Source organism: Lepidothrix coronata, unplaced genomic scaffold (genome assembly GCF_001604755.1).
Source record: "Lepidothrix coronata isolate B3197 unplaced genomic scaffold, Lepidothrix_coronata-1.0 Scaffold188, whole genome shotgun sequence".
NCBI classification, from domain to species: Eukaryota; Metazoa; Chordata; class Aves; order Passeriformes; family Pipridae; genus Lepidothrix; species Lepidothrix coronata.
Window position 1 is genome coordinate 1,348,121 of NW_016690368.1, and position 27,995 is coordinate 1,376,115.

At 54.9% G+C, this 27,995-nt stretch overlaps 1 protein-coding gene across 3 annotated transcripts; it reads right to left on the minus strand.

The window, feature by feature from the left end:
• Positions 1-8,266: 8,266 nt before the first annotated feature.
• NPHP4 (nephrocystin 4) lies at positions 8,267-27,904 on the minus strand. Of its 3 annotated transcripts, none has more exons than XM_017831178.1 (29): positions 27,882-27,904; positions 27,438-27,652; positions 26,495-26,626; positions 24,668-24,840; positions 24,289-24,353; positions 23,857-24,012; positions 22,974-23,110; positions 22,084-22,250; positions 21,876-22,002; positions 20,290-20,472; positions 20,038-20,167; positions 17,791-17,837; positions 16,933-17,123; positions 16,638-16,829; positions 15,825-16,012; positions 15,417-15,577; positions 14,829-15,009; positions 13,836-13,952; positions 13,567-13,646; positions 13,180-13,397; positions 12,893-13,082; positions 12,657-12,740; positions 12,406-12,562; positions 12,013-12,098; positions 11,085-11,170; positions 10,832-11,003; positions 10,101-10,280; positions 9,140-9,283; positions 8,267-8,960 (listed from the first exon to the last, which is right to left on the minus strand). In XM_017831178.1, exons 2-29 carry the CDS (start codon positions 27,573-27,575, stop codon positions 8,820-8,822), a joined length of 4,023 nt encoding a protein of 1,340 aa, XP_017686667.1. In that variant the 5' UTR covers positions 27,576-27,652; positions 27,882-27,904; the 3' UTR covers positions 8,267-8,819. The 3 variants fall into 3 exon arrangements, with proteins under 3 accessions (XP_017686667.1, XP_017686666.1, XP_017686668.1); XM_017831177.1 differs by having other exon boundaries at positions 13,537-13,646; XM_017831179.1 differs by lacking the exons at positions 24,289-24,353; positions 24,668-24,840; positions 26,495-26,626; positions 27,438-27,652; positions 27,882-27,904 and having other exon boundaries at positions 13,537-13,646; positions 23,909-23,993.
• Between the last annotated feature and the right edge of the window lie 91 nt (positions 27,905-27,995).

The window sequence follows — 27,995 nt, forward strand, 5'->3', positions numbered from 1 at the left end:
ATTGTTATTGCTATAATTACCAAAGGAATTAGTAATGCTAAACCATCAAGAGGTAATGCACCAGAGGCTAACGAGCCATTCGACACACTGAAATGCAAGGAAGCATTTTTCCAGCTAAGAACCACACAATATTTATCTGGGATACCCATCCTTGGAAGTGTTCAATGCCAGGTTGGATGGGGCTTGGACAAACCTGGTCTAGTGGAAGGTGTCCCTGCCCATGGAACTGGATGAGCTTTAATGTCCCTCCCAACAAAAACCATTCTGGGATTCCATGATTCCATGCCTCTCCAGGAAGGAGTCAGTGCTCAGGTTTGATTTTTTCCAGCCCTGTTGCTGGCCACTTTTAGAGTCCAACTCTGGCCAAAGCAGGGGCACATCTTCCCTGAAGGAGCTCCCCCTCTCCACACAGCTCCTGCTGCAGGCAGCAGCCTTAACCCAGCCTCTTGAGCCTTTTGATAACCTCATCTTTATTTGCTATTGACAACACAGCTGTAATTGCAGCCCTCAGCAGAGCAGATAAAAGGAACTCTTCAGGCACTGCAAGGAATAAAGGGCATTGCCTTTATTCTGAGCCTTGGTCTGAGCTCTCGTCTGAGGTAGCTGCAACTCTGCTTCAACCACGGCAGTGAGAGGCTGATGCTCCTGGTCACTCAGTCCCTGAGCCCAGCCAGCTCCTCAGTGTTGAACTTCCACAGCCACAGAAAACTCCCATGACACCCCATGGTCTCACTGGATCCCTGCACATCCCTCAGTTCCAATAGATACAGGCTCTGGGATTTTCTCGTGTTCCCACTCATGGGATGAGGAGCAGGAGGGGGGTGGATGTAGAGCAGTCATTGCCTCCTGCAAGCCTCAGTGCCACCTTGGAATTGATGCCCCGCCAACAATGATGACAGTAAGTTTAATTCCTGATAAATGGCAGACATAAAACTGAGCTATTGTGTTGCTGAAAGAAATTAAATTAAGGGTGAACAGAAGGGACACATCACTTGGCAGTGTGGCTGATAACGCTGCCTGCTCAGCCAGCCACCACAACAGCCTTTTGGTTCCTGACACAGCCCCTCCTGGTCCTGCAGGTCCCTGGGTGCTCAGTGCTCCCTAAAACCAGCCCGGCCCCATTCCATGGTTCAATGCCTACAGGGAAGCAGGTCTGCAGCCCCCTCAGTATCCCCCCAGCTCAACATTCTCCTCATCATCCCCTCCCCAGCACCCCCCAAGCATTCCCTGCATTAGGGCACATCCTGGCACTGAGGCCCCACTGCTGTGTGCCCCAGTGGCCACAGCCCCTTCACCCCATCCCCAGGACATGTGGAGAAGGGAGTTTGGTCTTTGCCAAGTTTTTTAGTCTGGGCAGCCTCTCCCTTGGGATGAACACTTACTTGTGTCTGATTATTTTTCTCGGTGCATCTGTGATAGACTCCAGGTTTGCTCTGTGTGCACAGGAAGACTTTCTTCATTAGCTGTTAGACTCCAGCTCCCGAAGAGCAAATTAGGGGACATGAATATGCAAATTAATGCTTCTAAACTGATAGCAGCAGCACTGCCTCTGAGGGGATCAAAGCTGGGGTGACATTTGGTTACAACTCTTTGCATTTGGGGGGGGGGGGGGGGTGGCACTTCCTTTAATTGTTTTTTGCACTAGAGAGAACTAAAAATAAACCTTCTGCCAAGTTGTTCTCCTGCTCGCTCCAGTGCGTTTGGGTTGGGTTTTTTTAAATCATATTTGCCCTGTGTTGCCCAAGCTAGCAGCATTCCACTGGAGGGGCTGAGGCTTTTCCAGCCATGCAGAGGCCATCCCTGACTGGTCCCTGTGTGGGGCTGAGCACGGTGGCCATGGAGAGATGGTTTGGCACAAGGGACAGCTTGGGAACGTGCTGGATGGCAGAAACTCTGAGGTGTCACAGACGGCTTCAATTCAGGCTGCAAATCCCCCAAGAAGCCTTTCCTCTGCATTGTTTTCCAGTAATGCCCAAGCCAGCTTTCCATCCCTGCAGCCGACCACAAAGCCCCAGGAACGTGTCCCGCAGCCACCACGGCCACCCATGTCCAGCACTCAAATGTCCCAGGCTGACAAAAGGGCCAGTGGAGGGGGGTTTGGCAGGCAGAGTGGGCTCTGCACTATCACATCCTCCCTCCTCGTGGGGCATCTCCATCCTGGGGCACTGCCCAGGTAACTCCTTGGTAGATACTGGGAATCTGGAGCAGATAATATGGAACTACAACAAACTCCCTGCCAGAAGCAGCTGTTGGTTCATGTCTCACCACCCCGGGCTGTAAATGCCCTTGGCTGGCTCTCACCCCATTCTCTGCCAGCCCAGCCTCTGCTCAGAAGTAATTAGGAGATAATTAACATTTGTAGCAAACAGCGGGAAACATCTGGGCCTGATAAGGTACCAGGAGCCCTCGAGGGTGATTAATGGGGCTGGAGGAAGGAGAGCAGTGGGTGGTGTGGCAGAACACTGTGCTGGTGGGGACAGGCTGGGGACTGGAGGGAATGGGATGGGAATGTCTCTAGGGGATGATCCAGGGATGGGGATGCCTCTTCCCACCCTCCTCCCAAAAAAAGATGGGAAGGCAGCACCATCCCCTGCAGGAAGAGTTTCTCAGCTGGGAGCCGATCACTAGGAAAAGACCTGGATTTAAAGGAAGAGAGGGCATTTGGTGGAGCTAGAATTTATTTTGTATGACTCCCACTTAATTAAGTATTTCATTTGCATAACCCTGTGCATGTACTCACTTCTGTCATCAAGAAATTCAGCCATGTGGAAACAGTTTGCAAAAATAACACACATAACTCAAACTTACACAGTTGTAAAAATGGGTTTACACGACATGGTTAAACAGGCCTGACAGGCAGCCTAGAACCCCCTTCCCCTTCTCCTTCCTCTTCCCCTTCCTTTCTTCTTCTCTAAAGAGAGGAATAAACTTCTGCATTGATTTCTGGAGAAATATTTGGGATGTTGCTGGGCTTCATCAGCTCCTCTGGCAATTCCCTTTCTGACCACCCTACTGCAGAGTTTTATAGCAGAAGGGGAGCCTTGGGCTCCCTGGAGCCACTCACACATTATTTCCCTGTCAATCAGTGAAAGGCCAAGCCAAGGGGTCCTCAAGGCCTCCCATAACCTTATTAAACCTTTCCCTCGTTCCTAAAGGTGCCCGTGCCCAGGCCTCTCCAGCCTTTCACCAGCAGTGTGTGGGTTGGATTGTGAAGAAGCCAAAAATACAGCCCTGCACACACAGAGACATATTTTTAGGGCTGTGCTGACCTTCTGCAGTATCCTTCTGTCCTCCCCATGTGACACCAGGAGAAATATCCCTGGTGACACTTGGTGGCCGTGCGAGTGGCCCGCGAGCGAGCGGCTCCACACGCGTGGGCTTGGCAGCCAGCGCAGCCGGGAGGGCTCAGTGCCAAGGGATGCTCAGCAAACCCAGCTGACATTTCCCAGTGTGACATTAATAAAGGTGGGCTGGAGCAGGGCAGAGCTCCTGAGGCGCTGGGGAGAAGCCAGAATGTCCCTGAGGAGGGGGACTCCAAGGTCCATCCCATCCTGCCCAGCTCGCTCCCTTTCCCACCCGGCCGGAGCGATCCTGAGCGCCGGGGCAGCAGTCCCTGGGCTCCCCCCAGCCCCTGTGCAGACACACAGCCCTGCTCCAGCCTGGCATTTCTGGGGCACCCACGGCCACCTGAGCAGTGGCTGCTGAAGGAGACACGTGGGCCTGGCATGGGGAACAGCATCCTCACCGCCAGAGGCTTTTTGCCAATATCAGAAAGTTTCCAAGGTGTTTGAAAAGTTCTGATTTGTTGAGCATTAACAGGTCATGTTTGCTGCTCCCTCTGCCAGCCCAGCTGGTTGCTGCTGAGCCCAGAGGCTGGGGGGATTTCCAGGTAGCCAAATGCCAGATGTTGATGGCCCCTGGGGCAGCTCCCCTCAGAGTTGTATACACACCACAGAAAATTCATTTGACCATGATCCAAGAGGCTCTAGGAAGCCACTGGATGCATTCCCTCTGTGAGCATCTCCTGGGATGCCCCAGAGCCATGCAGCCAGGGTTGCTGCTGCCCCAAATTCCCCTGTGAGCAATATTAGCAAAAAGCAATAAACCTCCTCATGCCCCTGACCCCTCTTCAGCTGCCAGACCCACAAGGCCAGGAATACACACGTGTGGTTCTTACAGAGAGAACAATTCCAAGTGTCTATAAATACCCAGGAAGGTAAATGCATTAACCTTATCATGATCCCAAAGTGTAATTACATACAGCCTAGCTCCCATGTAAATTAGTACATTAATAACAATTTTGCTCTGTAATTACTGTTGTTTCTTAGGTCTCGCAGCTATTTGCCCATTCAGTCACACATGTGAAGGCATTCCCACCACCATTCCCACTGCTGGAGCAGCTTTGGCCAAACAGCTCCAGGCAATGCTCAGGAAACCTCTGTGCAGACTACAAAGTCTATTCATAGTTTAAGTGAAGATACAAACAAACCAACCTGGTCCTAGTCCAGCCAAAGGGCTGCTTCCCAACGGAGGAGAAGAGTTTCTTCTGGCCAAGCTCCCTGAAGAGCTGAGTATGATCAGCTCCAGCGTGGGAGGATAACTTACACTGGGAGCCTGTTCCCAGCACCTGTGGGATTCTCTGCTGTGTACAGGGCACCAGGACAGGGCACCAGCACACCAGGACTGAAGCCAAAGTCTGCTGGCAGCAGCACGTGGCAAAGGCGGCTGCAGAGCCACTGGATGCTTGGGGACCCCCAGGTTCCCCTGAGGGCCATCCCCAGGAGGGGGCCTCTCCATCGACTCAGGAGGAAGAAGGAGCATCCACTTGGATCTCCATGGAAACCAAGGAGCAGTGGGGAAGACTTTAATTTGAAGTGCTGATTCAGTGGAGGCCCTGGGAGCCACGGGCAGGAGATGAGCTGCATTAAGGAGCAGCAGGGGTGGGATGCAGCTCCGAAAATGGGTGCCAAAAGAGTATCTGATACCATTAGGCTTGAAAAGCTGCTGTGAGAGGCAGGGAGCTGAGTGGGGCCAGTGTCATGGCAAAGGATTTATTTAGTTCATTTGGCCCCTTTTCTGTGTGCCAATTATCCATGGAGAGATTTCGTTTCTCTTTTTTTCTGAATTTGCTCATTAACTGGCAGCGCAGGGGCAGATGGTTGGTGCAGGCAGAGCTCAGAGCATCCTCCTGCCCACGGCCCGGGTGAAGGCAAACCCTGACACCGTCCCCACACCGCAGGGACCGCAGGCACCGGCACCTCCCGCTGCCAGCTTCCTCCGCACGTACTTCGGAGATAAACAGAAGGCTGCAGCCTCCGAGGCTTTTATTGCAGGACTTTTCATTGACTGTAATTACTGAGGGATGTTTCCCCCGAGATAAGATCGGTGTGACATTTGCGCAGCCGAACCTCCTGGCACAGCCCGCTCTGCTCGCACCCGCCCAACAGATTCACAAACAGCGGCTCCTGCGGCAGGAGCCAAGGAAACGTCCTGGGGCAGCCGTGGGGCAGCTCCCCCCAACCTCCCAGGGATGAGCACAGGGTCAGCGAGCGAGGGTAAAGCAGAATGAGAACCCCATGCTAATCTGGGCTGGGAGGTGAGGAGTGGCTGTCAGCACCCGGCTCACTGTGCCCCTAAAATCAAGTGCTCTCTAACCGTGACTTTGGGGTGCATTTTGATGTACCCCTTTGGGCACCTCACACCAATGAGCCAAGTGATCTGCTCACAAACCCTTCCTCATCATCTGATGGGATCTGCTGCAGGAGCAGCCTAACCAGAGGGGCCTTCATTGCCTACAGCAACCACAGGGTTTATTTAAAAACCTTAATAGTCTTTGGAAATTACAAGCAAACACTCTGTGTTGACCTTCACTAAGGTGGCCACAGCTTCCCACCTCCGTACAATAAATCAGTGGGTAAATGAACACAGAGACTCAATTCGTCATCAAATGTCAAGCCTGAGACAGAAAGACAGGAAATGATTTAAAAGCAACCAGCAGTTTAGAACTGCTGCAAATTTCTCATTATGGAACTGTGAATTGTTATGAAAAACTAATCTGTGTTTAAACTCTGGTCTGGAGCTGAAAATTGTGAAAAACTAATCTTTGTTTAAGCTCTGGTCTGCCCAGAGTAGCCAAGACCCCTCTCCTTCACCCCCTAGCTGGGGTGAGTCCCATCCAAGACCCCCAAAAGTCTTTGAGCATCACCACCATGAATGTCCCACTCTCCCTCAGACCCGGCAGGGGCCAAGCTCCATAGAGAGGATTTTGAGGTGTGTTTGTAAGCACCATCCCAAGGTGAGCATCCCTCCCTGACCAGCCACCTGCCCCCCACAGGGGCCACTGCCATGCAATGTCACCATTGTGCAATGTCACCACGGTGCCCATCAACCTCCTCCCTGCAGGACCCAATCAGGGAGCAAGGACATGCTTTGCAGAGTCCTTCACATCCCATCCATTGCAGCTGAACCAGACTGCAGCCACTGCAGCTTGGAGGCTCCTCATCCCTCCTGCCAAGCTCCTTTCTCCAGAGACACTAATAAAATGCATTTCTTCCAGCCAGAGTCTCACTTAGGGAACCTTCGCCTGGGCGTGATTGAGTGCACTTAATATAGTCGCTCTCGCTGTAGAAAGGATTCTGAGCCTGGTCTTTGACAGCCTTGATCTTAAAGAAATCCATTAAGAGCAGCTTTATCTTGGGTTTTGTAACCATTAAATCAGGTTTTATCAAGTGGGTGACGCGCTTTCAGGGAGACAAGTGGGAGAAACGTGGAATAAACCTCCCAAAGTCCCATGCTGGGGCTGCTGTGCTGGATTTGGGTGACAAGAAAATAACCAAGAGGAGGTCTGTCTGTGGGGGAAGCCCCCCAGGGTGATGCAGCCACCCTCTGTGTGGCCGAGCCTCACCAGCAGGTCATAGCACCCTTTGCTGGATCCTACAGTGCTGCTTCCACGCGCCTCAACTGCCTTTCCGTTTGGCAGAGATGCTAAATACCCAATTCAGCTAATAAAGAGGCCCAGTAATGTCATATTACAGGGCTGGCGAGCTCCCAGCAAATATTATGGTGAGGCTTTGTTTAATTAGAGGGTTCTCAGGCAGTCGCAATTTCCTCCTCATAATGGGGAAAACAAGCTGGGTTTAAAAGTTTGGGCTGGTGGTGAACCCTGCTGAGGCCCTGGCACCCTGGGAGCCAGCTTCCCAATGGGCTTTAGCTGCTGCAGGAGCCTTGCACCCAATGCCTATGTTTCTTTTTCTTATTTTCTCATCAGTAGTTGCCACTGTTTAGTGGTCCCTCCCTGCCCCAAGTGCTGCAGGTCTCTCCCCTCTCCTTTTTCCTCTGCTGCTGCCCCAGCAGTGCCTTCACCAAGGCAGCGACACTCTGGTCCCCAGAGGGTCCCATCTGTCTCTGCTCCAGGAGGGCACAGCACCCCCAAGAGTTACTGAATCCATGGAAAGGCTTTCCCACCCTTTCCCTCCCTGTGCACCTGGGTGATGAGACACGAGCTGAGATTTTCAGTGCAAATTCTGTCATTACTGGAATCCAGTTTCTTTCCTGATGTGAATGCAAACAGGAAGAGCACACCAAGCTGCAGGCCAGGCACAGGCACTCTGAGTTCACTGTCATTAGTAGGGAGGACTTCATTAACAAGAGGGAGCCCAGAAAACTGCCCCCACGCTTGCCCCATGTTCCAGTGGGCAGCAGCAGCACTTCCAAGGGCCCTGGCTGTAATGCCAAGCAGCTGGAACACAAAACACTTCCACTTCCTAAAGGAAAAGTTTTATCAACTTTCCTTAACATTCTTTTTCTTAAGTTCTCTAGATTTTGGGCCACAGCCCTGTGCTGCAGGGGAGCAGGCAGCACTCACCACACGAGCACCAGCTTAGCTCGAGTCCCTGTGTTGGCGTCCCCCGAACGCCTGGCACATCATTCACCACTCAGGCTGCCTCTGCTGCGGGTACAGCACCAGCTCATTCATAAGCCTCAAGAAATATCGTTGTGTGAAAATGTAATAAAAATTATTCAGCTAATCTACTTTAATAACACAACTTCAGGGCCTCCCTGTGCCGCAGACAGTATAATCAGTTCTAAAATATGAGCTGTCATTTCCCATCAGTGCGAGGGAGGCAGAGGAACTCGGCACCCGACTTCACTGGGGCCACTGATTCACCAGCCTCGGGTGAATTAGTGAAGAGCAAGGCAGCATTTCCAGGGTGGTGGGCTGCCCTTCCCACCATCCCCATTCACAGTCCCTGCCCAGGATGCTCCAAGGAATGGGGGTGACACCTCCAGCACTCACCTCTACAAGACAGGGACACTGCAGATTTCCACCTCCTCCTGAAAAAAATGCTGCTGCACTCTGCCAGTTGTGCACAGCAATTTTAATGGATCAAGGATGAGTAAAAAGTATCAAAAATCCCAGAAAACCACTTCAGCGTGTACAAAACTCACTATAGAGTCCAAAATACTTTAAAAATATTCCGCAGAATCAAATCTGCAAACTTTTTAAGTTAAAAAAAGACTCCAAAGTGCCCAATATATTGTCATGTTTAACAAAAATAAAGATCCTGTGGTTGTAAAGTGCTGTAACAAACACATCCGCTCTCCCCGCTCTGTGCGGATGGAGCCGTGGGGCACCACCGGCACTCACGGCAGTGCCCGGGGATCCCAGTGACAGAGAGACCCCTGGTTTGGCAAGGTGACTACGAGGGGACCAAGCTCATCACCCCCCATCAGACAACACGGGCACCCCCAAGGTGGCGCTGCCGGTGAGGCCACAGCTGGCGCAGGAACCAGTGCTTTGCCATGGCGGGCAGGTGGGCTCACTGGTAAAGGACCTTCACACAGAAGGTCTCCTCGTTCTTGTCCTCGTGGTCATTGATGTGAATCAGGATCTCCTCCTCCCCCACAGCCTGGCTCGGGGCGAAGCGCAGCCCGATGGTGTAAACTTCCCCACCAGCCACCTGCGGGACAGGAGGTGGGACATGGTGGCAGGACCTGGCCAGACCCCCTCACCTGCCCCCCCTCCCCAGGCCAGCATGGCCCTCCCACAGTGGCACACCAGGCACCTGCCAAGCATCCCACAGTCCAGCCTGATGAGCACCGGGGGCTGGCAAGGGGGAGCTCTGGCAGCAGGACATACCTCAAAGGAGTCCTCCTTGAACTGCAGCAGGTCGGGGCGGTTGGTGCACAGGAAGTAGAGCCGGGCTGAGGGGTAGGGGTTGGTGTAGGTGATGCGCTTGTTGCAGCCTCTCCCACCTCCCGCGGGCAGCGAGATCTCAAAGGCCTGTGGGGGAGCAGGAGCCGTGGGGGAGGCAGCACAGACAGCAGGGTGGGCAGCAGGAAAAACGGGCGCTCCCCCGAGCCAACCTTGGAGAATTGCCTCCTGCACACTGCCTTCCCTCCCCTCCCACACCTCACATCTGCTCTGCCAGCCGGTAGAAAGAACCCACCTTTGAGAAAAGCAGCAGCAATTAATTACCAGCCCAAAGGATGAAGGGCTGGGAGAGCAGAGGAGACTGGTCAGTTCCTTCTCCAGCTCGTTCATGGATGTCCACGGGAAAAGCCATGGCACTCCCTCAGATAACTAGATGGACTCAATGACCTTTAAAGGTCCCTTCCAACCCAAACTACTCTGATTCTCTAACATCCCATGGCACCACCAGCATGTGGCAGGACACTGGGGCATCAGTGTAAACGCCAATCTGAACCTCTCTTGGTACCAAGGGGTTCAGGAAAGTATTTTTAGAAGAAACACATTAGCCAGGAAATGTAATTTTCTGTCTTTGAGGCAAGGCCTCCGCCAGCACAGCGCTAATCGAAAGCAGCATGCTACAGCTCTAATTTCACAACCGGGAATACATCCGAGCTGCTGCTCCTCAGCGTGGGGCTGCCTCCAAAACAGCCTGAAAGGCATTTTACCAGGGGCTTCGTGAGATTATTCAAGTGCCCGAGGGCTAAATGTGTGCTCAGGGTGGCAAGTGCCAAAAAAAACACAGATGGAAAGAGAGGAAGAAGCAGGAGACAGCCCCGGGTTACTGGTGGGACTACAACCACCGATCCAGCACCACCACCATGTTTCTCACTCGTGAGAGCTGCCGTACCTTGGAGATGAGGGGCTGCCTGCAGGACAGGCAGAGCAGCCAGGAGGACACCAGCTGGTGGTACTCCACGTCCACCAGGTTGAGGTAGATGAACTTGCTGCCAGCCCGCCGTGGCCTCACGCCGATATACAGGTCCTGGATGCCATTGGCAGGGAGAAGGAAGGCACCGTTCGGATCCACCTGCGGAACAACACCTGGAGGTACAGCCACCCACAGCCAATCACAGCCCTGCAATGTCCAGCTTGGAGCATCAACTAGACCCAACTGCTCTTAGAAAATTCATACCTTATGCCATAGCTATTGAATCCCACCCCCAGGAATACCCTGGAACTAATTCATGTCAGGAAGGACAAGCGCTGCTTGGGGACAGACAGTGCCTTCCCAGTCCAGGGGTTCCCCTACACAGGCTTCGCCTGGGGAGCCTTTGCCTTTCCTTTACAGGACGGCGATGGAGTTTTTGTGCCTTTTATTATTCACATTTGCAATCGCGGCCAAACGAATTCTAAAGGAATTGTGAGTCTTCAGACGGTCTCATTAACGCAGATAATTTGCCCTCCGGGGTTTCGCGCCGATGATCCTACACATGACAGCTCTAATCAAAAGATAATTATCGCAAACGCTTTACGGCTCTCGGTTGTTCATAATTCCGATTGGGCTGGCATTCCCTTCTCGGAGGGGATTTCTCTGGGCTGACCCAGGCCAGCCAGCCCCAAGCCTGCTGCAGGGGTTACCTCCAGCTCCTGGGGGTGGGAGGTGAAGGCCCGCACCCTCCGCGGGGCCGCGGTGCCGCGCAGCAGCAGGGAGAGGCGGGTGAGCTGCCCGGCCGTGCAGGTGACATCCAGGCGCTGCAGAGAGTGCAGGTAGAACTGCCAGATCTGGACAGGTGCTGCCAGCCAGGCGTCCCTGCACATGGACAGACGGACAAGGCTCATCACACACCACGGGAGTCAGCATTCCCCACCCCTTTGAGGTCCTGCTACTTACGTATAAATAGCAACAAAGAACTTTTTGATCTGTGGACTTGGTCCTCCGGCTACTTTGAGGAAGATGTCCTGCGGCTCGCCAGGCCCCTGCAGCAGAGCATCATCCCAGAAGTTGATACCGAGACCAGCTAACAAGGACCCCAGGGCTGTCCTCCCATTAACACAGGAACCCACCACCAACTCCCTTATGAAAGCAGATGCTTTCAGCTCCTCGTTAAACTATGTTATTAAGTTATTATACAGCTTGGCTGAGCTCTTCCCGTATTTTTAATTACAAAAGAGGATACAAATGACTATCGCATTCCAGGTCTGCATCTGTAATCAAATTTTGGCAAATTTTCCGCAAGTTTTCTAACAAGCCCTAATCCAATTACCATACTAACATATTTCCGCAACAGCAATTAGCAACTATCCCTCGTCACCATCTGCACGGACATGCTCAAGTTTATTTTTCCCTTCCACCACTCCCAGTTGCAGAGCCAGCCCAGGAGAGCGGCGCAGGGCTGGGGCACGGAGCTGCCCCACCACCCCCCAGCAGGGGCAGGCTGTGCCGCACACCCCGAGGACACACCGTCCCACCACGCGCTGCCGGCGGGTGCGGATACCCCGAGCAGTGGGAAGGTCTATCCCAGCCCAACAAAAGGCTGCTTTTCCCCAGTGTCTGAATCATCTGGTACTTGCTCAAAAGAACAAGCGAGCACAGGCTGCTGCGCAACGCGATAAGGGGCCACGCTCAGCCTCCCCCGCCAAAACAATGCGGCTCCTTTTAATTGGGAATAAAAAGCAACTCCCGTTTCATCGCTGCCAGTGTGTCACTGCCACGGGCTGGTACTTGGGGATGCTCCGTGTTTGCACCTACGTTGGCAGCTCCCTACCAACCAAAACAACCCGCAGGAGAAGGATGCAAAGGACAGCGATGCTGAACGTACCAAGGCTTTGGTTTCGCAAATGATGTCGGGGTCGCTGCAACGAACAAACATCTCAGGCTGTCCCCCTGGTACCCCCACCGGTGTGCCTGCGGACCAGGACCAAGGAAACTCACTTGAGCCTTTTCTCTGCCTATGCTGCTTCCATGTGCCCCACATAGTCACCCACAGAACCCCTCATGCTGGGCTACCAGCAAACCACAGGGGTGTACTGGTGTGGGGAATTGGGGATGACATCAATGGAGGAAGGTGGATGGAGAGGAAGTGAGGAGCCCGGGGCTTTGAAGGGATGAGGAAGCACTGATGTGCTCTCTGGATGCTGCTGTGCCTCCAGGAAGGCCCCGTGAACCACAAGAGAGAACAGACTGCGCCCCAACGGGCACACCGCAGACTCACCAGGGAGGGTGTGCCAGGGTGGCAGCCGAATGGTTTTCTTCAGGAAGGTGAGCTCCGGGTGGTAGAAGCGGAAGGTCTGGTCCACCACGTGGGGCTGTGGTTCCACCTTCACCCGCAGGAGTGCAATGGGCTTCCCCCCGCTCACCTGGAAGGAGACCTGTCCCGGGGCCGGTGGGAAAGGGATGGGGTTCTCCAGTGATGCTGCTCCTCCCGCACAGCCCCTTGGGCGGTGTTTCACCTGGCTCCCTAACCTGGATGAGCTTAGTCCGCCCAGTCCCGCTCTTCCCAAGGGAGGGGGTGTCTGCTTTGGCACTGCTGCCCAGCCCAGATGGCCCCTGCAGGGTGCAAGAGGGGGTTGCCTCAGGATGCAGCACTGCTGTGGCTGTGCAGTGCTCTCTGAGGCCATAGCACCCTCCTCTGCATCAGCAAATACAGCCAAGGGAACACTTCCTTTTGGGAACAGCTCAAAACAGGGACCCGTGCCTACCTGTGCCGCAGTGACGGCAGGGTCTGCGGAGAAGGTCTGGTATTTGAAGGGGATGTGGACAGTCTCACTGGGACGCAGGTAGACCTGAGGCTTGAGGTCATCACGGAGATGGAACATCTCCTCCTCCACTGGCGTAACACTCTTGGTCAGCTCCTTGAAATGGCGCCACTCCCTCGGGTCCAGTATGACACTGGGAGAGCAAGCAGCAGAGGTGAGGACTGGCTGGGAACTGGTACCATCCTGGCATCACCCCACACACACAGGGGTGACCCCACCTCAGCCCCCACCTGAGCTCAGGGTGGTCGACCTCGATGGTCACGGTGTGCTGGATGCTGTACGGGTTCTTCAGGGCAAATTCAAAGAACTCGGCCGTCCCCAGCACGGCGTGGACAGTGCGGGTGGTCGTGATGGCCTGGCTGAGCATCTGGTAGATGCTCTCACCCTTGATGTGATCCCGGTAGGAGTTGATGACCTGCAGGTCCCAGGCACGCTGCTTCGGCCAGCCCTGCCAGGAGGGAGGGGACTGTAAGCCTGGAGCCACCATGGGGTCCCCAGCCCCTGTGCCCTCCTGCTGTCGACACCCTTGTTCAGCCACACCAGCACCATGTGCCGCAGCCGGTGCCAGGGGGTGGCCGTGGCCTCACTGGAGGTGCCCAGGGGGGTGTCAGGCTCACTTCTGGCCGGCGACTGCGCAGGGCGGCCTCCAGCTCACTGTCCACGTCCACCAACCTCCGCGCCCGCACCGTCCGCCCGCCTGCCAGGAGAGAGCACCACGGCACCAGTGAGGGACCCCCAGACAGTGCAGCCCCAGGACCCCGCGATGTTGCGGGGCCGGGGAATGCCAGAGGTGGTAGCTGACCCACAGTTGGCAATGCAGGGGCAGAGACCCTGCCCACCTGAACCCACAGCAGGACAGGCCGAGCCCCATCCTGGCAGCACTCACCACCGCCAGCGTTCAGGGAGCGCCAGCTGCCAGCTGGGATGGTGACAGTGCTGTCTGGTGCAGGGACACTGCGGGAGCGGGATGGCAGCTGCCCCGAGATCTCCTCGCACGGGTGACCTGCCGTGAGCAGAGACAGGAGTGAGTGGATACCATCCATTTTCATTGTTATAAAATCTACTGCCAATTTTTATCTCCCTGCAGCTCTGTTCAGCCAAGTTACACAAGCAGGAGGGAATATCTGGAGGCCAAGGATGCCCTGAGAGCCCCACTGTGCTCCCCGAAACCTGTTCCACCACACAGCCTCCTGCCCCGCAACAGAGTGGCACTGACAGCACACACCATCCCAAGCCCCCCACTGGCTTCTGGTTTCATTTCTGTGTTCTCCCTCCCTGGGCTGCAGCATTGCCACCGGCACAGCCGCGCCTGGCTGCGTGTCCCCACTCCTGCAAAGGCTGTGCCAAGCAGAGTCAGACAAAGCTCTAAACCCAGTGGGTACTTAACCAGCTTACACATCCTGTCCTCATCCTTTGGGCAGGAGCACCAAGCTTTGCCATCCTGTTTTCAACAATATTTTGAAATTTAAAAATAAAAAAGATGATGGGAAAAACACCAATCAAAGGCAGTTGCTGTCCTAGTGCAGCAGTTCTGTTTCCTCCCTCCCTCTTCTTTGGCGGGGTGCGAGTTAAACCTCTCCCTGGGTTGTGGATCTCAGATTCTCCTTCCCAGGAGCTTATCGGCCCTTTGCAGGCAAAGTATGGAAATGACGATTTAAGATATCTTATAGGGAGCTAATCTTTCCTCTGTAGATAAGATTTTAAAACCTGGAGTCACTGCACATTTATAGGACACGAAATTAAATATATAAACTAAAAACAGCCAGCAGGTTCTGGGAAGGGCGACGCCCTCGCCAGCTCAGCTCTCGCTCAGGTACAGCCCTGTGCACACTGCATGTCCCACCCAAGCCCTTGGGCCGTGTGAGCAGTGGGCTCTCACCGACGTTGGCCAGGCAGAGGTGGAGGCGGCCCCTCAGAGCCACGCGGACGCCGAGGGGCCGCAGGGCTCCGTGCCGCAGCGCCTCCCGGCCCAGCACCAGCCCCTCCGGCTCGTACTCGGTCGTGGCCACCTCCAGCTCGTGGTAGGTCCTGACGGCCGCCTGGCCCTGGCGCAGCAGGGGCTGGGGACAAGGCAAGGACAGGCAAGGTACAATGAGTTAGTGGGGAGTCTGGTCCAGGGGGTCAAGGGCTCTGGGTAAGGATGCCACTGGATGTCCTGGCTCTGGGGGGGTCTAACCCTAAAATACTGCTGGGAGTTCCAGGGAAGGGGAAGAAAGCTAATGTTTTGCCATCGCTTTGGAGGAGAAGACAACAAATCCCACAACTAGGGCTGACACCGGACTGGGTTATACAGAGGGGCTGACAGCATCTCCATTACTGAAGATGTGAGGACAGCACAGAGGCATCACAACACAGGACCAAAGGGAGAGCCAGGCTGTTCCCTGGCCCTCTGCATGGGAAGGAGGGGGTCCTTCAGCATTAGCAGTCCCAGAGGCTCAAGGGCAAAGACCTTCCATCTAACCAATACCTCCAATTTAACAGCAGCGGACCCAACATGGAGCAGGGAGTCTCCATCCCAGACGTCGATCTGGAGGCTGTGCTCGGCCAGGTACCGCAGGAACCAGCGCTGCTCTCCAGGTCGCAGGAAAGCTGGATCCACCATGTACTTCAGCTGCAAGCCCGGGGGTCCTGCAAGACACCACAGCATCACAGTCACGGCGCTTGGTGGGAGCCGGGCGGCCCCCACACGCACCTCAGCCCGCCAGCACTCAGTGATGTACTTCAAACACCGGATATTTTGAATGTTTTTCACAATGTGCAAACCAGCAGAGGTTTGCTATTAACAGACACCAGCCCATCCCTCAGCCTGGAGGCAAGCCCAGATCTGCCCAACTAAGAGGAGCAGCCACACAAAGATGCTAAAACCAGAGCTTACTGGTGCCGAGCGTCCCGTCCTCGTTCACCCGGACAAGGAGCTGTGCCGGCACAGCCAGCCCGGTCACTGACCCCCCTTCCGGGATGACCAGCTGCAGTCGTGGCGTGGTGACCGGCGGGAAACGGTAGAACTGGAAGGTGAGGAAGATGGTCCTCGGCCATGGCCCCTCCACACTGCCCTGGGCATCCCTTGAGGAGAGGGGTTTGGGTTAGCTTGTGGCACGGCGCTGCGGCCCCATCACGAGCTCCTCATGCATTTGGCACATGCCAAGAGACAGAAGAACAAGAGAAGATTGGCAGCATCACAAGTATTTGGACTTCTCTGAAGACAGCAGCCATACGGTTTGCCTTAACTTTCCAAAAATCTTAGTAATTCCAGCTGTCTCCTGCCATATGCTGTGATGGAGGCACCCAGCAAAGGCAGCGTTACCTTCTCACAGCATTGCTGCCAGCCACGGAAAAAACAGAAGCAGGGCCTTATCCAGCCAAAGCCACCCCTCGGGTGCCAACTTCCCCAACTGCATTTGCATTTCTGGAGAAACCCTGCATTAACGAGTTCTGACATCACATTGTGGCTCATGGATCCAATTAAAAATAATGGATTATGACTTAAGAGTGCCTGGAAAGGACAAGAGCATCATCATAAAACCCTCTGGGATTTGTCTCCATGGTAGGTGCTGGAGGAAGAGGCACCTCTGCAAGGACTTCTCCTGCCCAAGCAGGGAAGCAGGTAGGAGGATTTGGGGAAAGGACTCTGCCCAGGAGGCCCCTGAGATCTGCCCACAGAAGGCACCACCACGAGCTGCCATCCCACCTGCCAAAAGCCAGGAACTGCAGGATTATTTCATTGCCTTGCAGAGGGTCAGCTTCCTCCAGCCGTGGGTTGAAACTGCCTAGCTCCACTGGCTCCGAGATTTCCACCGGCTCCTGGTTGCGGTCCAGGATGTCCGGAAAGCCAGCGGCGTGCAGGCGTGCCAGGGAGGCACGGGAGAGGGACACACAGGAACTGATGGAGAAACAGGGGTGAGCTGCACGGAAGTGGCTGTGGGGACCCTGGTGGGCCGGGCTGTGGGGACAGGGGAGCCTGGGGAAGGGGAGCCGAGCATCACCTGCCTGCCTGCAAACCCATGGCGGCCATGGGCACCTGCAGCGGGGTGAAGGGCAGCGCCCGCAGCTGGTCGCTGGCACCGGGCTCTGTGTCCGGCGAGCCAAGGTCAGCTTCCAGGTGGGTGATGCCCCCATCCTGCAGTGGGGTCTGGTCCTTGCCCCGTGGCGAGGCCATGAGCTGGGATACAGACAGCTGGAGGGAGAGTGACAAGCGTGAGCGCCTGCAGCCCCGAGGGAGCCCCCCGAGGCAAGGTGGGCCAGCAGCCCCTCCATGCTAAAGGAGCTCGGCTGCCACGTGTGCCAGCATTGCCTTTCCACCAAGAAGCAGCACAGCTTGGCCACGTGAGGGTTCGCACCTCCGCTGCTGTTCCCTGCTGCTCACTCCCTGGCAAGAGGAGGGATAGCAAATGCAGCAGGAAGATCAAACTGCTTAATGTGGCCTTATGAGGTATTTCATTTCATCAAAAATATTTGTGTGCATTTATTCCTGCATTAAGATATAAAACAGCATAAAGAAGGCTCTTGGCACTCATACCTCTCCTTACATCCCAGCAGCTCTGCACGAACAAACCGTGTGTCACTGTCAGCATGTACTGGGGACAACAGGACCCAGCAAATCTGGGCTGTCAAAAACCAGAGCTGCCCTCACCAACATTCTTGGGGCATGAAAAGAGCTCAGGGAACCTCCCCCCACATTTCACAGGCAGGATCTGTTTTGCTGCCTGGAAGAGGTGGATTTGAGGACACTCAGTGCTCTCTGGGCCGCAGTGGACAGGAAAACAGGCAGAGGATGCATGGGGGCCATCCCTTGGGAATGCCACTACCCACCACCCACATCCCCTGGTGCCCGTGGCACTTACCCCTGGTCCCCGTGGGGAGGCCGACACTCGCCGTGGGGCTGGCACTCCTGTGGAGAGGGACAGGAGAGAGGCTGTAGCAGAGCTGTCACCCCCAGGCACCCACCACCACTGAACCCCCCCCATCCTCCCAGCCAGCCCTTTTCAATTTTGGGGGCGAAGGCAGTGCAGCAAAGCTGCTTACCATTGCTGAACTGCTTCTTTTGACTTATTTATCCAACAAGACTGATGCCTGAGGGTTAACATAGCACATCTCCAAATCCATCTGTTATTTTGCTGGGAATCAGGTTAACTCTGCTGCAAACAGCAGCTCCTCCATCCTCTGGCAGTGCCGCGGTGCCCAAGGGCCACACGGTGCTGCCCAAGTGGGATGCTTAATGAGACGTGAAAGTTTTAGGATACTTAAGGTTTTCGTTGCATCTCTGTTATTTCTTGTCACTCCCTTCATCTGCTCATGCATTTGTGCCCCGAAACAGTGGGAGCTTTATTGTGTTTATATTTGGCTGCTCACTGGCGCCGGCACAGCTGAGCTCGAGGAGCCGCGGGTCCTTCGCAGCAGAGCGGGGGCACAGATGTTCCATCTCTGCATCCACGTGATGCTGAGACCTTATTTTGCTTTCCCCACCACGTATATCCCAGCTATTCCATGCTGGCTGTTGTGCAAAGGAAACCACCCCATCCCTCTCATGCCTAAAACACTGTTTCTTTTCAGTTGGGAAGGCTTTGGCCTGCGCTAAGGAGAGGATGGATGGATCCGTCAGCACCACCAGCAGCTGAGGTGGCAGAAGAAGCCTTTGACCTCCCCTGGGCCAGACCAGCAGCATGTTTCCCAATGGAACTCTACAAAAAAGTGAACTCAATAGTCTTTTCAGAAGCTTGGGTTACAGGCTGGAGGGGCACAGCTCCAGGACCACCACTGCACTTCCCAGGCTCTCCCTGGTGCCACAAGCCTTCTGGAGACAGGGAAATACCATGCAGCTCATCCCTAAAAATTGCCCTGCTGAGGGTCTCTCCTTGCCAGGCACAGCCTGTGCCCCAGTCCACTCCCCCAGGCTGGAGTACCCCACACCAGTACTGGGTTGGAAGCCTACCATCAGCACATGCTCCCCTCTCTCCTCACCACACCACAACTCCACCAACATACCAGCCACCTCCAGCTGAAAGGCACCAGGAAAACCTTCCAAGCAGCACCAGGAAGGTACCAGCCATGACGCAGCCCATGCTAAAGGGAGGCAAACCCTGTGACATCATCAGACTCCTTCATCTATTCCCAAAAGACTTCCTCTCCAAAGTTCCCCCCAGCGGTGATCCTGGTTCCTTGCCATCAGAAAGACAGGATTTGTCACAGCAAAGCCATGGTGCCACTGCCATCTTGTGGAAGGCACCACAGCATCAGAGCTGGCATGGAACAGGTACCTGCTGCAGTGGGCATCACCCAGCCCACAGGCTGGCACCAGAGAGCTGAGGGAGCTGTAACACTTAAATGCTGCCAGGTGTCTGGAGCATCACCCTGAGACATATCTACAACTCCAGCAGGAATGGCACTGCAGAGGAAAGGGGAGTTTGCTTCCACCAATCACAAAAGGGGGATGAGAGGAAAACAAGCCGGACAGGATCTCCAGGAGCCTAGTGCATGGACACAACCTTGTGCCCAAACCCACTGCAATTTTCCTTCCAACTCCAATAGAGCAGATGGGTGCTGGAACCTCGACCACCAGCAGCCCAAACTACAGACAAGATGTATCCGAGCACCCAGGCAGATGTTGCCTGCTCTTCCCCAGCCAGGCACCAGCACATCCCGCACACACCCATCAAACCCAGCCTGCTGTCACACCTCCTCACCAGCAGCACAACAAGATTATTATTCTTTTCCTCAGCCTTTACTGACATCTCTCCTGTCCCCACATCTGGAAGGACTCACAGTCCAGAGAGAGAAGCAGCAGTACTGGCAGCAAGAATGTGCTGCTGGTGTGGCCACTGTCCCCACTGCCATCAGGATGACCTGGAACGGGAGCGAGCTGGGGCAGTGCTAGCAGTCCCTGGGGATTCTGCACGTGGCTCAGCAATACTATCACAGGGGAATTTTGCAAGTTAAAAAGTCAGAGCTGAATTCAACTCGACAGAAACTTGGTTCACTCCAGTAATTCATAACTAGCTTACTGAAACTCGCTGAAGTTGTGTTTTCTCTCCCAAGCAGACACCAGTGCCACACTCTATATTTTAAATGTCAGCAAGCTGGAAAACACTCACTCAGCGATGGCGTAGGAGGCTGCTCCGACTCGTCCCTGTCTTTACATAGGATCTCTGCAGCAGTTACAAGATGTTCTTCCGAATCAGTAGAAACATGGAATTGGACAGTCCCAGACTCCACGTGCTTCCCCTGAAATTGGAAACGAAATGCTTTCAGACAGCACGTTACATGCAGCCTCCCTCATGCCTCTGACAGCGGCTCCCTCACCCAGCAGCACAAGGCAGAGCTGCCAGGGGCCAGCAAGCCCTTACCTGCCGGGAGCTCCTGCTGCTTGCTGGCGTCCGGTAGACCAAGGTTTGGCAGGGGCCACGGCGGGCACCGCCACGCAGGGGCAGGACCACCTCTGTGTCACCAGTGCCCGGGTCGGGGCTCCAGACAGCCCAGCGCACCGAGCGCATGTCGGCCGCCTCACCGCGGGCACTGCCGGGCACGGCCTGGGGGACAGGGAGCACCGTGAGTGCCAAGGAGACCCACCTCGCCACCAGGACCAGGGAATGGGTGCTGCCAGACAGACACTGACTCTTGTCTCCCACCACACCTCCCCACACCTGGCTCTGGTGTCACAGAAGCCACTGCCCTTCATCCTTCTGGAGACGTTTCACTTTCCAGCACCTAATCTCTCTGTAACCCCTTGCTCAAGCAGCAGCATGAAGGGATACGTGTTTGACCCCCATCCCTAGCAGAGGGGAAAGGCTTCCACTTACCTAGTACATCCACAGCCTCCCTCAAATCAAAGGAGAGGCACAGAAGCAAGAGAGGTCTTTTCCAGCACCCACCATCCCCCTCACAGCTAATTATGGCACGGAGGACAAGGACAAGGTGATCAGCTCCACAAGCAGCTTTGGGATTAACTGCTCTGCTGCAGGGCTGTGCCACAGGAACTTGCTCTGCCACTGCCCCAGCCAGCACTCCCAGCACAGCCAGATGGACCTGCCTCTGGAGCCCCAAGCCTCTGTGGGACACTGGCCTTCCACCTTCCAATGGAGCTGGACTCAACAAAATTTCCAGCTGCAAGGCTCAGTGCAAATCCCTCCAGTCTGGCACACACATCCCACTTTATAAATACCCGTTTCCCCCACTTTGCATCTGGACAGCTCTAACAAGAGACGTTTGCTGCATTTTCAACAAATATCTTGGCAGGATGATTAAAGCCTCCTAACAAGCACTGGGTCATCAATTCAGCCAGCCAGCAGCCAATGGCTCCAACAGCACAGGGTCTCTGGAGAGAACACACAGCGCTCACTGAGCTGGGTTTAACCTGCAGAAAGGTTAAACTGAAATGCAAGTAAACAATCAGTAAGTAGGTGAGAGTGTATTGACTGCAGAGACCAAGCTCAGAGACTTCTCCTGGCTTTATGGTCTGAGAACATCAGACTGGAGCACCTGGAAAAACCTCAGGATTCAAGGGAGGAAAAAAAAAAGAAAAAAAAATGTGGGAGCGGTTAACCTCTTTTCAGCATAAATGCTAAATTCTAAAGAAAATCCTTTTTTATATTAAAGAAGCCTGAAATTTTCCAAATTAGCTTGCCAGAACTATAGGACTGCTGCAGGCCACATTCCTCCATCTACACGGTGGAGAAATGCAACCCATGTAACTAAAATGATTCAACAAGCCCGTTTGCAGGGTATTTCATCCAGTGCTGCAGAAAAGACCCAGACACTTTGTGCTGCCCTTCGTTAGGCAGCACAGCCATGCAACGAGGAGCTGCCATGACCTGGAGGAGCAGGATGGCAAAATGGGCAGAGGAAGGAGTTCCTGAGCAGGGCTCACTCCTCCAGCAGGATCTCTGCTCTTCCACAGAGGATGGAGATGAGGCACACGCACACTCGGCCCTACCTTCCCACCAGCTCTCCCTGCGCTGCACAGGACGTATTCCAGCTGGAAGCAGACCCTGAATGCCGGGTGAGGGACCATTTCACTCAGGTGGATGCGGCTTCTCAGCACCAGGGCTTGACTTGCATCCCTGTGCAGGATGGAGAAGTGGCTGTGGCAGCATCCAACACAGGAGAGAAGCAGCACCAGCAGCAGAGGGCTGTCCCTTTACCTGGCTCTGGAGCCGGACACCCCTCGGCAGCCGCCTGGCACCACCTCTGTCTCTGGCACCAGCACCGCAACCTGCGGCACCCGCACAAAGCGCAGGCCGTTGTGGACACCGACGTGCAGCCGCCGCTCCCGAATGGCCACCTCGTCACCGTCGGGCACGGCGTTAGCCTGGGACAGGAAAGCTGTCACAGCTCGGGCAGTGGCACGGGATGGCACAGTGTCACTCCCTGCACTGCCCACAGCCAGGAAAGCTCAGGCAATCCTTCAGAAGCTCAAACAACAGGACCCACACCCCCAGCAGCTGATGGATATTAAAGTCTTTCATCTTTATGGCAAAGTTGGTGCAAACCCGGCAAACAAAAGACCTGGCCAGTGGCCGCCACTCCAGAAACACACTCGATACTGCATCTTGTCTCTGCATTTCCCACAGCAGAGCAAACCCAAATTCTGCTTAGGAGTGTTTGGATGTTCAACACAAAGCCTGTGTAGAGAACCCATGTGCTAATCCAGCAGGGAAGCAAGCTAAAGGCTTCCACAGCAAAAAAAATTGGAGACTCCAAGGGAAATAAATGTACAAGTACCATTTATCCAACTCTTTCCACCCCACCCATAAAAAAGGCACTGGCATTACTGCTCTGCACTGTGCCTTTGCCTGACCTGACTGCATTGGCAGCACCTAGAAACATGGAATCATGGAATGGTTTGGGTTGGAAGGGACCTTAAGGATCATCTTGTTCCAACCCCCTGCCATGGGCAGGGACACCTTCCACTCGACCAGGTTGCTCCAAGCTTTGTTCAACCTGGCCTTGGACACTTCCAGGGATGGGGCAGCCACAGCTTCTCTGGGCAAACTGTGCCAGGGCCTCACCCCCCTCACAGTACGTTACTTACCTGAAGTAAGCGATCACTGTTTAGGAAATCCAGCAGTTCCTCCTCAAATTCCTCCAGGGAAGGGTACAGCCGGACAGACAACTGCTCCAGATAGCAGGTGACCGCCTTCATCAGCCGGGGTTTCTGGAAGCAGTCACCTGAAAGACAAAGTGGTGGCCACAGGTTTCCCAAGCAAACAGAAAGCCGCCACCGCTGTGCTGCGGTGCCCTGTGGTGCCACAGTGGTGGCTCTGCCCACTCAGCTTCCAAGCACGGGGCTGAGCACTCGCAGGGACTCAGCTGCTTTGGAGACCTCACTCAGCTTCACCAGCAACAGTTACAATCCCAAAGCCATCAGCAGAGGGTTTTCCAGGCAGGAAGCTGAAGAATAATTCAGCTGCAGAACTGTGAGGAATTTTTACCCTCTGAATCTTCATCTCACACATTTTAATTGCAGCAACTCAAAGGGCAACGTGCCACAGGGAGAGATTAACAAGGGCTGAGCAGGCAAGAGCTCATCCCCTAAACCTGACAGACCCCAGCGATCCTGAACCTACCACCAAGGAGTTTAAACAAGCTGCAAGGCCTGTTCCTAAGACTCTGCTGAATGACTGTAATTAAACCAACCAGCACTTATCCCTGGCAGCAGCTTCCCAAGAGCGAAGCAATTAACGGACAGGGAACAGACTGAGCCATTTTGACGCCTTCCAGGCTGAGCTCTGAGTGTGAGGGCTGTGGCCCCACACAGGGGAGATGCCCTTGCCAGGAGGCAGCACTGCAGAGAGTCCAACGGTGCCCCCAGAAATCCCATCCCAGCACCCTGCCTGCCCTGCCCGCAGCCTCCTGGGGATCCTCTGCCTTCAGCAGGAGCAGTGCAGGCAGAGGGAAAGGGAAGGAGCCTTTACTCGTGTCTCCACATGCTGGCAGCAAGCCAGGAACCGTCTGCAGCCCAGATACCAGCAGGTTTTCAGGAAGGAGGTGAAATATTGTCTCCAGGGGCTGGTGGTGCTTCAGGGCATACTGCAGGTGGCTCTTCTCCATCACCATCAGGTATTTGTTCTCTGAAGAAAAGAAAAATACCTAAAATGACCAAAACTGGGGAGACAGCTTCACAGAGCCAGTGTTGAAGGAATCATTATCTATGAACACATGTGCCAGGAGCAAAGGAAGACCCGGGTTTGCCCAGCCAGGCTGTTCCCAGCTGGCAGTAAGGCACGTCCACTGAGCACTACCAGGACACGGATCACATCTCACATCAACCAGACGTGCACGACACACATTTGGGTAAGAGAAGCCACCAAGAAGGGACCAAGATGCCATGTGTGGCTGCTGCTTACTTTCTGCAGGGTCCTGGAAGTGTGGGTGCAGTAGGGCCCGGGGCGTGCCATGGTACAGCTTCAGCCTGAAAGCAGAGAGCACACATGCAGCAGTCAGTAAATCCATGCTGAGGCACATCTCCATCCTCCATTACATCTTCATCATCCATAAGGCCCCTGCTCAGCCCCCACCCACTTTGCAAAAGCCCTGTCCTTTAGAGAAGGGACAGGCATTCCTCCCAAATCCATCACCGCTTCCCCAGAGTGAAGAATTCCAGGTTTCTAAATGCTGGCTTTGTCTCTGCAGCCCCAGGACCACCCTTTCTTCCCCCAGAGCAGCCATGCACACGGTCACCCCAATTCCTAGTGTGTCCTGCCATTCAGCAGCAGGGGAACCTACGCTCTGTCCTCAGTGGCTGGGTCTGTCGCCTCAGATCCGCCACGGAAGAGGGGGATGATTCCAAAGCCACAGGAAAGGTGCTGAGAGCCCTCATCCCCTTTCTTGGCCTTCACTACCACTTCCACGACAGCAACGATGCCAGGGTGGTTCAAGGAGGTGTGGAAGTAAACAGTCTGGGATGGGAAAGAAAAGAATTGGGATATTCCAGAGCTGGCAGCAGCAGCTGCAGGCAGAGCAATGCCTGTTGCACTGGGACAGCCAGTGGCACAAGCAGAACATCCACTAAAACTTCCAGACAGATGATCTCAGACACTACTAAGAAATCTCAACTCCTTAAATCTCAAACATTGTTATTCCTTTTTTTTAAAACTTTTTTTGTTGTCATCACCCATTTTCTACGGTAACTCACAGGCTGCAGACCCCAAATGAGCAGGGCTTTGATGCACTCTGGCCCTACAGCATTAGAGCCAGTCAAAGGAGCTGGAAACCCTCCTGCAGTGGGGGAGGGAGATGGGGGTGGCCTGGACCTGAAGGCAGGAGGGGACGGGACACAGGTCACCTCTCCAGACAGGATTTAAAGCTAGATTAATCTTTCTATTAAAAACTCATTACTCCACTGTTCAAGAGAAAACATTCACTGCGATCACAGGCTGTCAGGAAGGGATAACAGAGAGACACATTCCCACATCAACCCCAGGACATAAATCGTTATTCCATTAGCCTTTATTGCAAGGTGCTCCTTTAACAACCTGACCACTGGTTGAGAAGCAAGGCTCGCTCTGCAAAGGCACAGGGAGCCCTTACAGCGGGTCCCATGTGCTACTGAACGCACACAGCGGTTTGTGACAGGGCGTTCCTCTCCCCTAAACCCTGAGGACAAAACCCACCACACCTGCAGACCCTGATCCCTGCCCTCCTGCCATCCAGCTCTGGCAAGGCTGGTGAGTGTGCAGGCAGCACCTCCACCTGAACTCCTCACAACACTGACCTGCTGATTACCATGCAGTTGAAAGATCCCACCCCTGTGCCAGACTCCAAGCCCTGCAGCTGCAGGGACAGGCAACGCAATTCACCCACCACAGAGAGGCTGTGACACAGTCCCCCAACACCCCAAAACTCCTGCCAGCTTCTCCTAGTCACACAGCAAACACCCAGGAAGCCTGCAGACAGAGGGAATGTGTTTGGAAAGGTAGCTCCTCCCAGCATCCAGCTTTCTCCACAGCACTCTCTGCCCTAGTTTTAATCCATTTCTCTTCAAAACAAGCTGGGGGGGGACAGTACTGAAACACTTGGGAAAGACACGCACACATCAACACCCCTCAATGCTGCTGACAATGTAAATGAAGGCAGAGCACAGCACCAAGCTGTGCTTCACTTCACCTGCAATGCTGAGGAGTGGAAATAGGAGTGATGAACTGGAAAATGTGACATCTTTGCTATGGGTCATGCCATGGGGCAACAGGATCTCCCTGGTAAGGGGCACGTTGGTTTGCTCAGCTTTGGAAGAGTTTAGTTCCCAGACAGAGGAAAGTGGTGTGCTGGAGGGTGGGCAGCTGCTCATTCCCCTCCTTCCCACTTGTGGGGAAACACTGCTCTCTGCTGCCGGCTCTGAACACAGCAGGTGGCAGATGGTGGCACATTGCTGCTCCCATGGTGGGACCAGCCCTGGGAGTAACCCAGCACCCCAATTTCCCCATCCCAATAAACCATGCATAAAGCTTAGTAACCAGGCAGCGTCTGGGGCGCACCCTGGGCAAAGGGTCGGGAAGCGTCAGGAGGGAAAAGGGTTTGGTGCTGCCTTTCCCCAGACCCACAGCAGCCCCCTACCTCGCTGAAGGTTGCCCTGGACGAGCGTGGCGGGGCAGCGTGGACAGCCTGCCAGCCGCTCCTCCACGTCCTCCCGAAGAAGTGGTGGTAGGTGGCATCGAAAAGGGACAGACGCAGCTGGTACTCGGCTCCCTGCAAGGCACGAGGCACCGGCACTGGGGACACTCAGGGACACGCCAGCTCTGCACCCCCAGAGCTCAGAACATGCTTTGGTGAGAGAGGACAAATAATTCCCGTTTTCTAAGGGATGCCCAATTCGGGCACATGGCCACTGACACCTTCAGGCATTGCTGCAGAACCTGCCTGAAAGCAGGAGACTAATGGAGCAAAGGAAAAGTGGGAAAGCTGAATGTTAAGCACAGAATAAAGGGGCAGAAAATGTTCAAGTGCTACATGGAGATTTTTAATTTAAATATACTTCGTTAACAAAAAATAAATGAAAAATTAATTAAAGGCTAACTCAGATTCGCAGGTGAGAAGGCACGGGATTGAAATACAGCTGTGATTTGTGTTTCTAGGAGATTTCCAGTTAGTTCCCCCTAAAAACACCTTGTTTTGAAAGCCCCCACCCCTGAGAGGTTTGGCCTGCACACACAGCCAGGAATGCTGAAAGGGGCTTAGAAAAAACACAGTGATAGAACAAGGGGAAGGGGTTTAAACTGAAAGAGGAGAGGGAAATTCTTCCCTGTGAGGGTGGTCAGGCCCTGGTATAGGTTGCTCAGAGAAGCTGTGGCTTTCCCATCTGTCCAGATTGGATGGGGCTTGGAGCAACCTAGTCCAGTGGAAGGCGTACCTGCCCACGACACAGAGGTGGAAGGAGATGATCCTTAATGCCCCTTCCAATCCAAACCATTCCATAATTTTGTGAATTGTGGGACTGGGCAGAAGCCACAGGGTCAGCAAGACACTGCCAGGGTCCTCCCGCAGGGCCGAGCTCCCCTACCTGGGCGAGGGCAGCGCCGTGCAGGTACTTGAGCACGCAGCGGAAGGCGGCAGAGCGGGGCGAGGGGCGGGCGCGGCCCCGCTGCGGGTGCGGCGGGAGCGGCTGGTGCTGCCGGAACACCCGCTCCCACTCTCCCATCGCGCTCCGGGGGTCGCCGCTGCCTCCCGGCGCCGGCTACGGCGGGCGCGGGGCTGGAACAGCGAGGGACACGCAGCCTACGGGAACACGGACCCCGCACCGTCAGCACACACAGCCCCGCGCACCCACGCGCACGTGGGTGGGGACGCGCCGCTGCCCACGCCCGGCCCGGCCCGCACCCGCCTGGGGATGCACACACAGGTACAGCAGGGCCCGGTCTGGGGCCCGTCCGCCCGCGCACCCACGGGATCCCCATCCGTGGGACCGGGACAGTCCCGCACCGCCCGCGCCCCCCCGCTCACTCACCGCGCCCCGACGCCATCTTATCGGACCCGACCAACCGCGCGCCGGGCCAAGGGGAGGAAAGGACGCACCGCCGCCGCTCGCCGCTCCGCCGTCCGCCTCCCGCGCACCCTCGCC

Coding starts and splice junctions, on each gene's coding strand:
- NPHP4 (XM_017831177.1), bottom strand. CDS start 27,575: ATGGGAGAGTGGGAGCGGGTGTTCCGGCAGCACCAGCCGCTCCCGCCG. Junction 17,124..17,790: donor CCTCCCCACGGGGACCAGGG/GTAAGTGCCACG, acceptor CTCTCCCTCCAG/CTGTCTGTATCCCAGCTCAT. Junction 12,563..12,656: donor GGCGGACTAAGCTCATCCAG/GTTAGGGAGCCA, acceptor GCCCCGGGACAG/GTCTCCTTCCAGGTGAGCGG.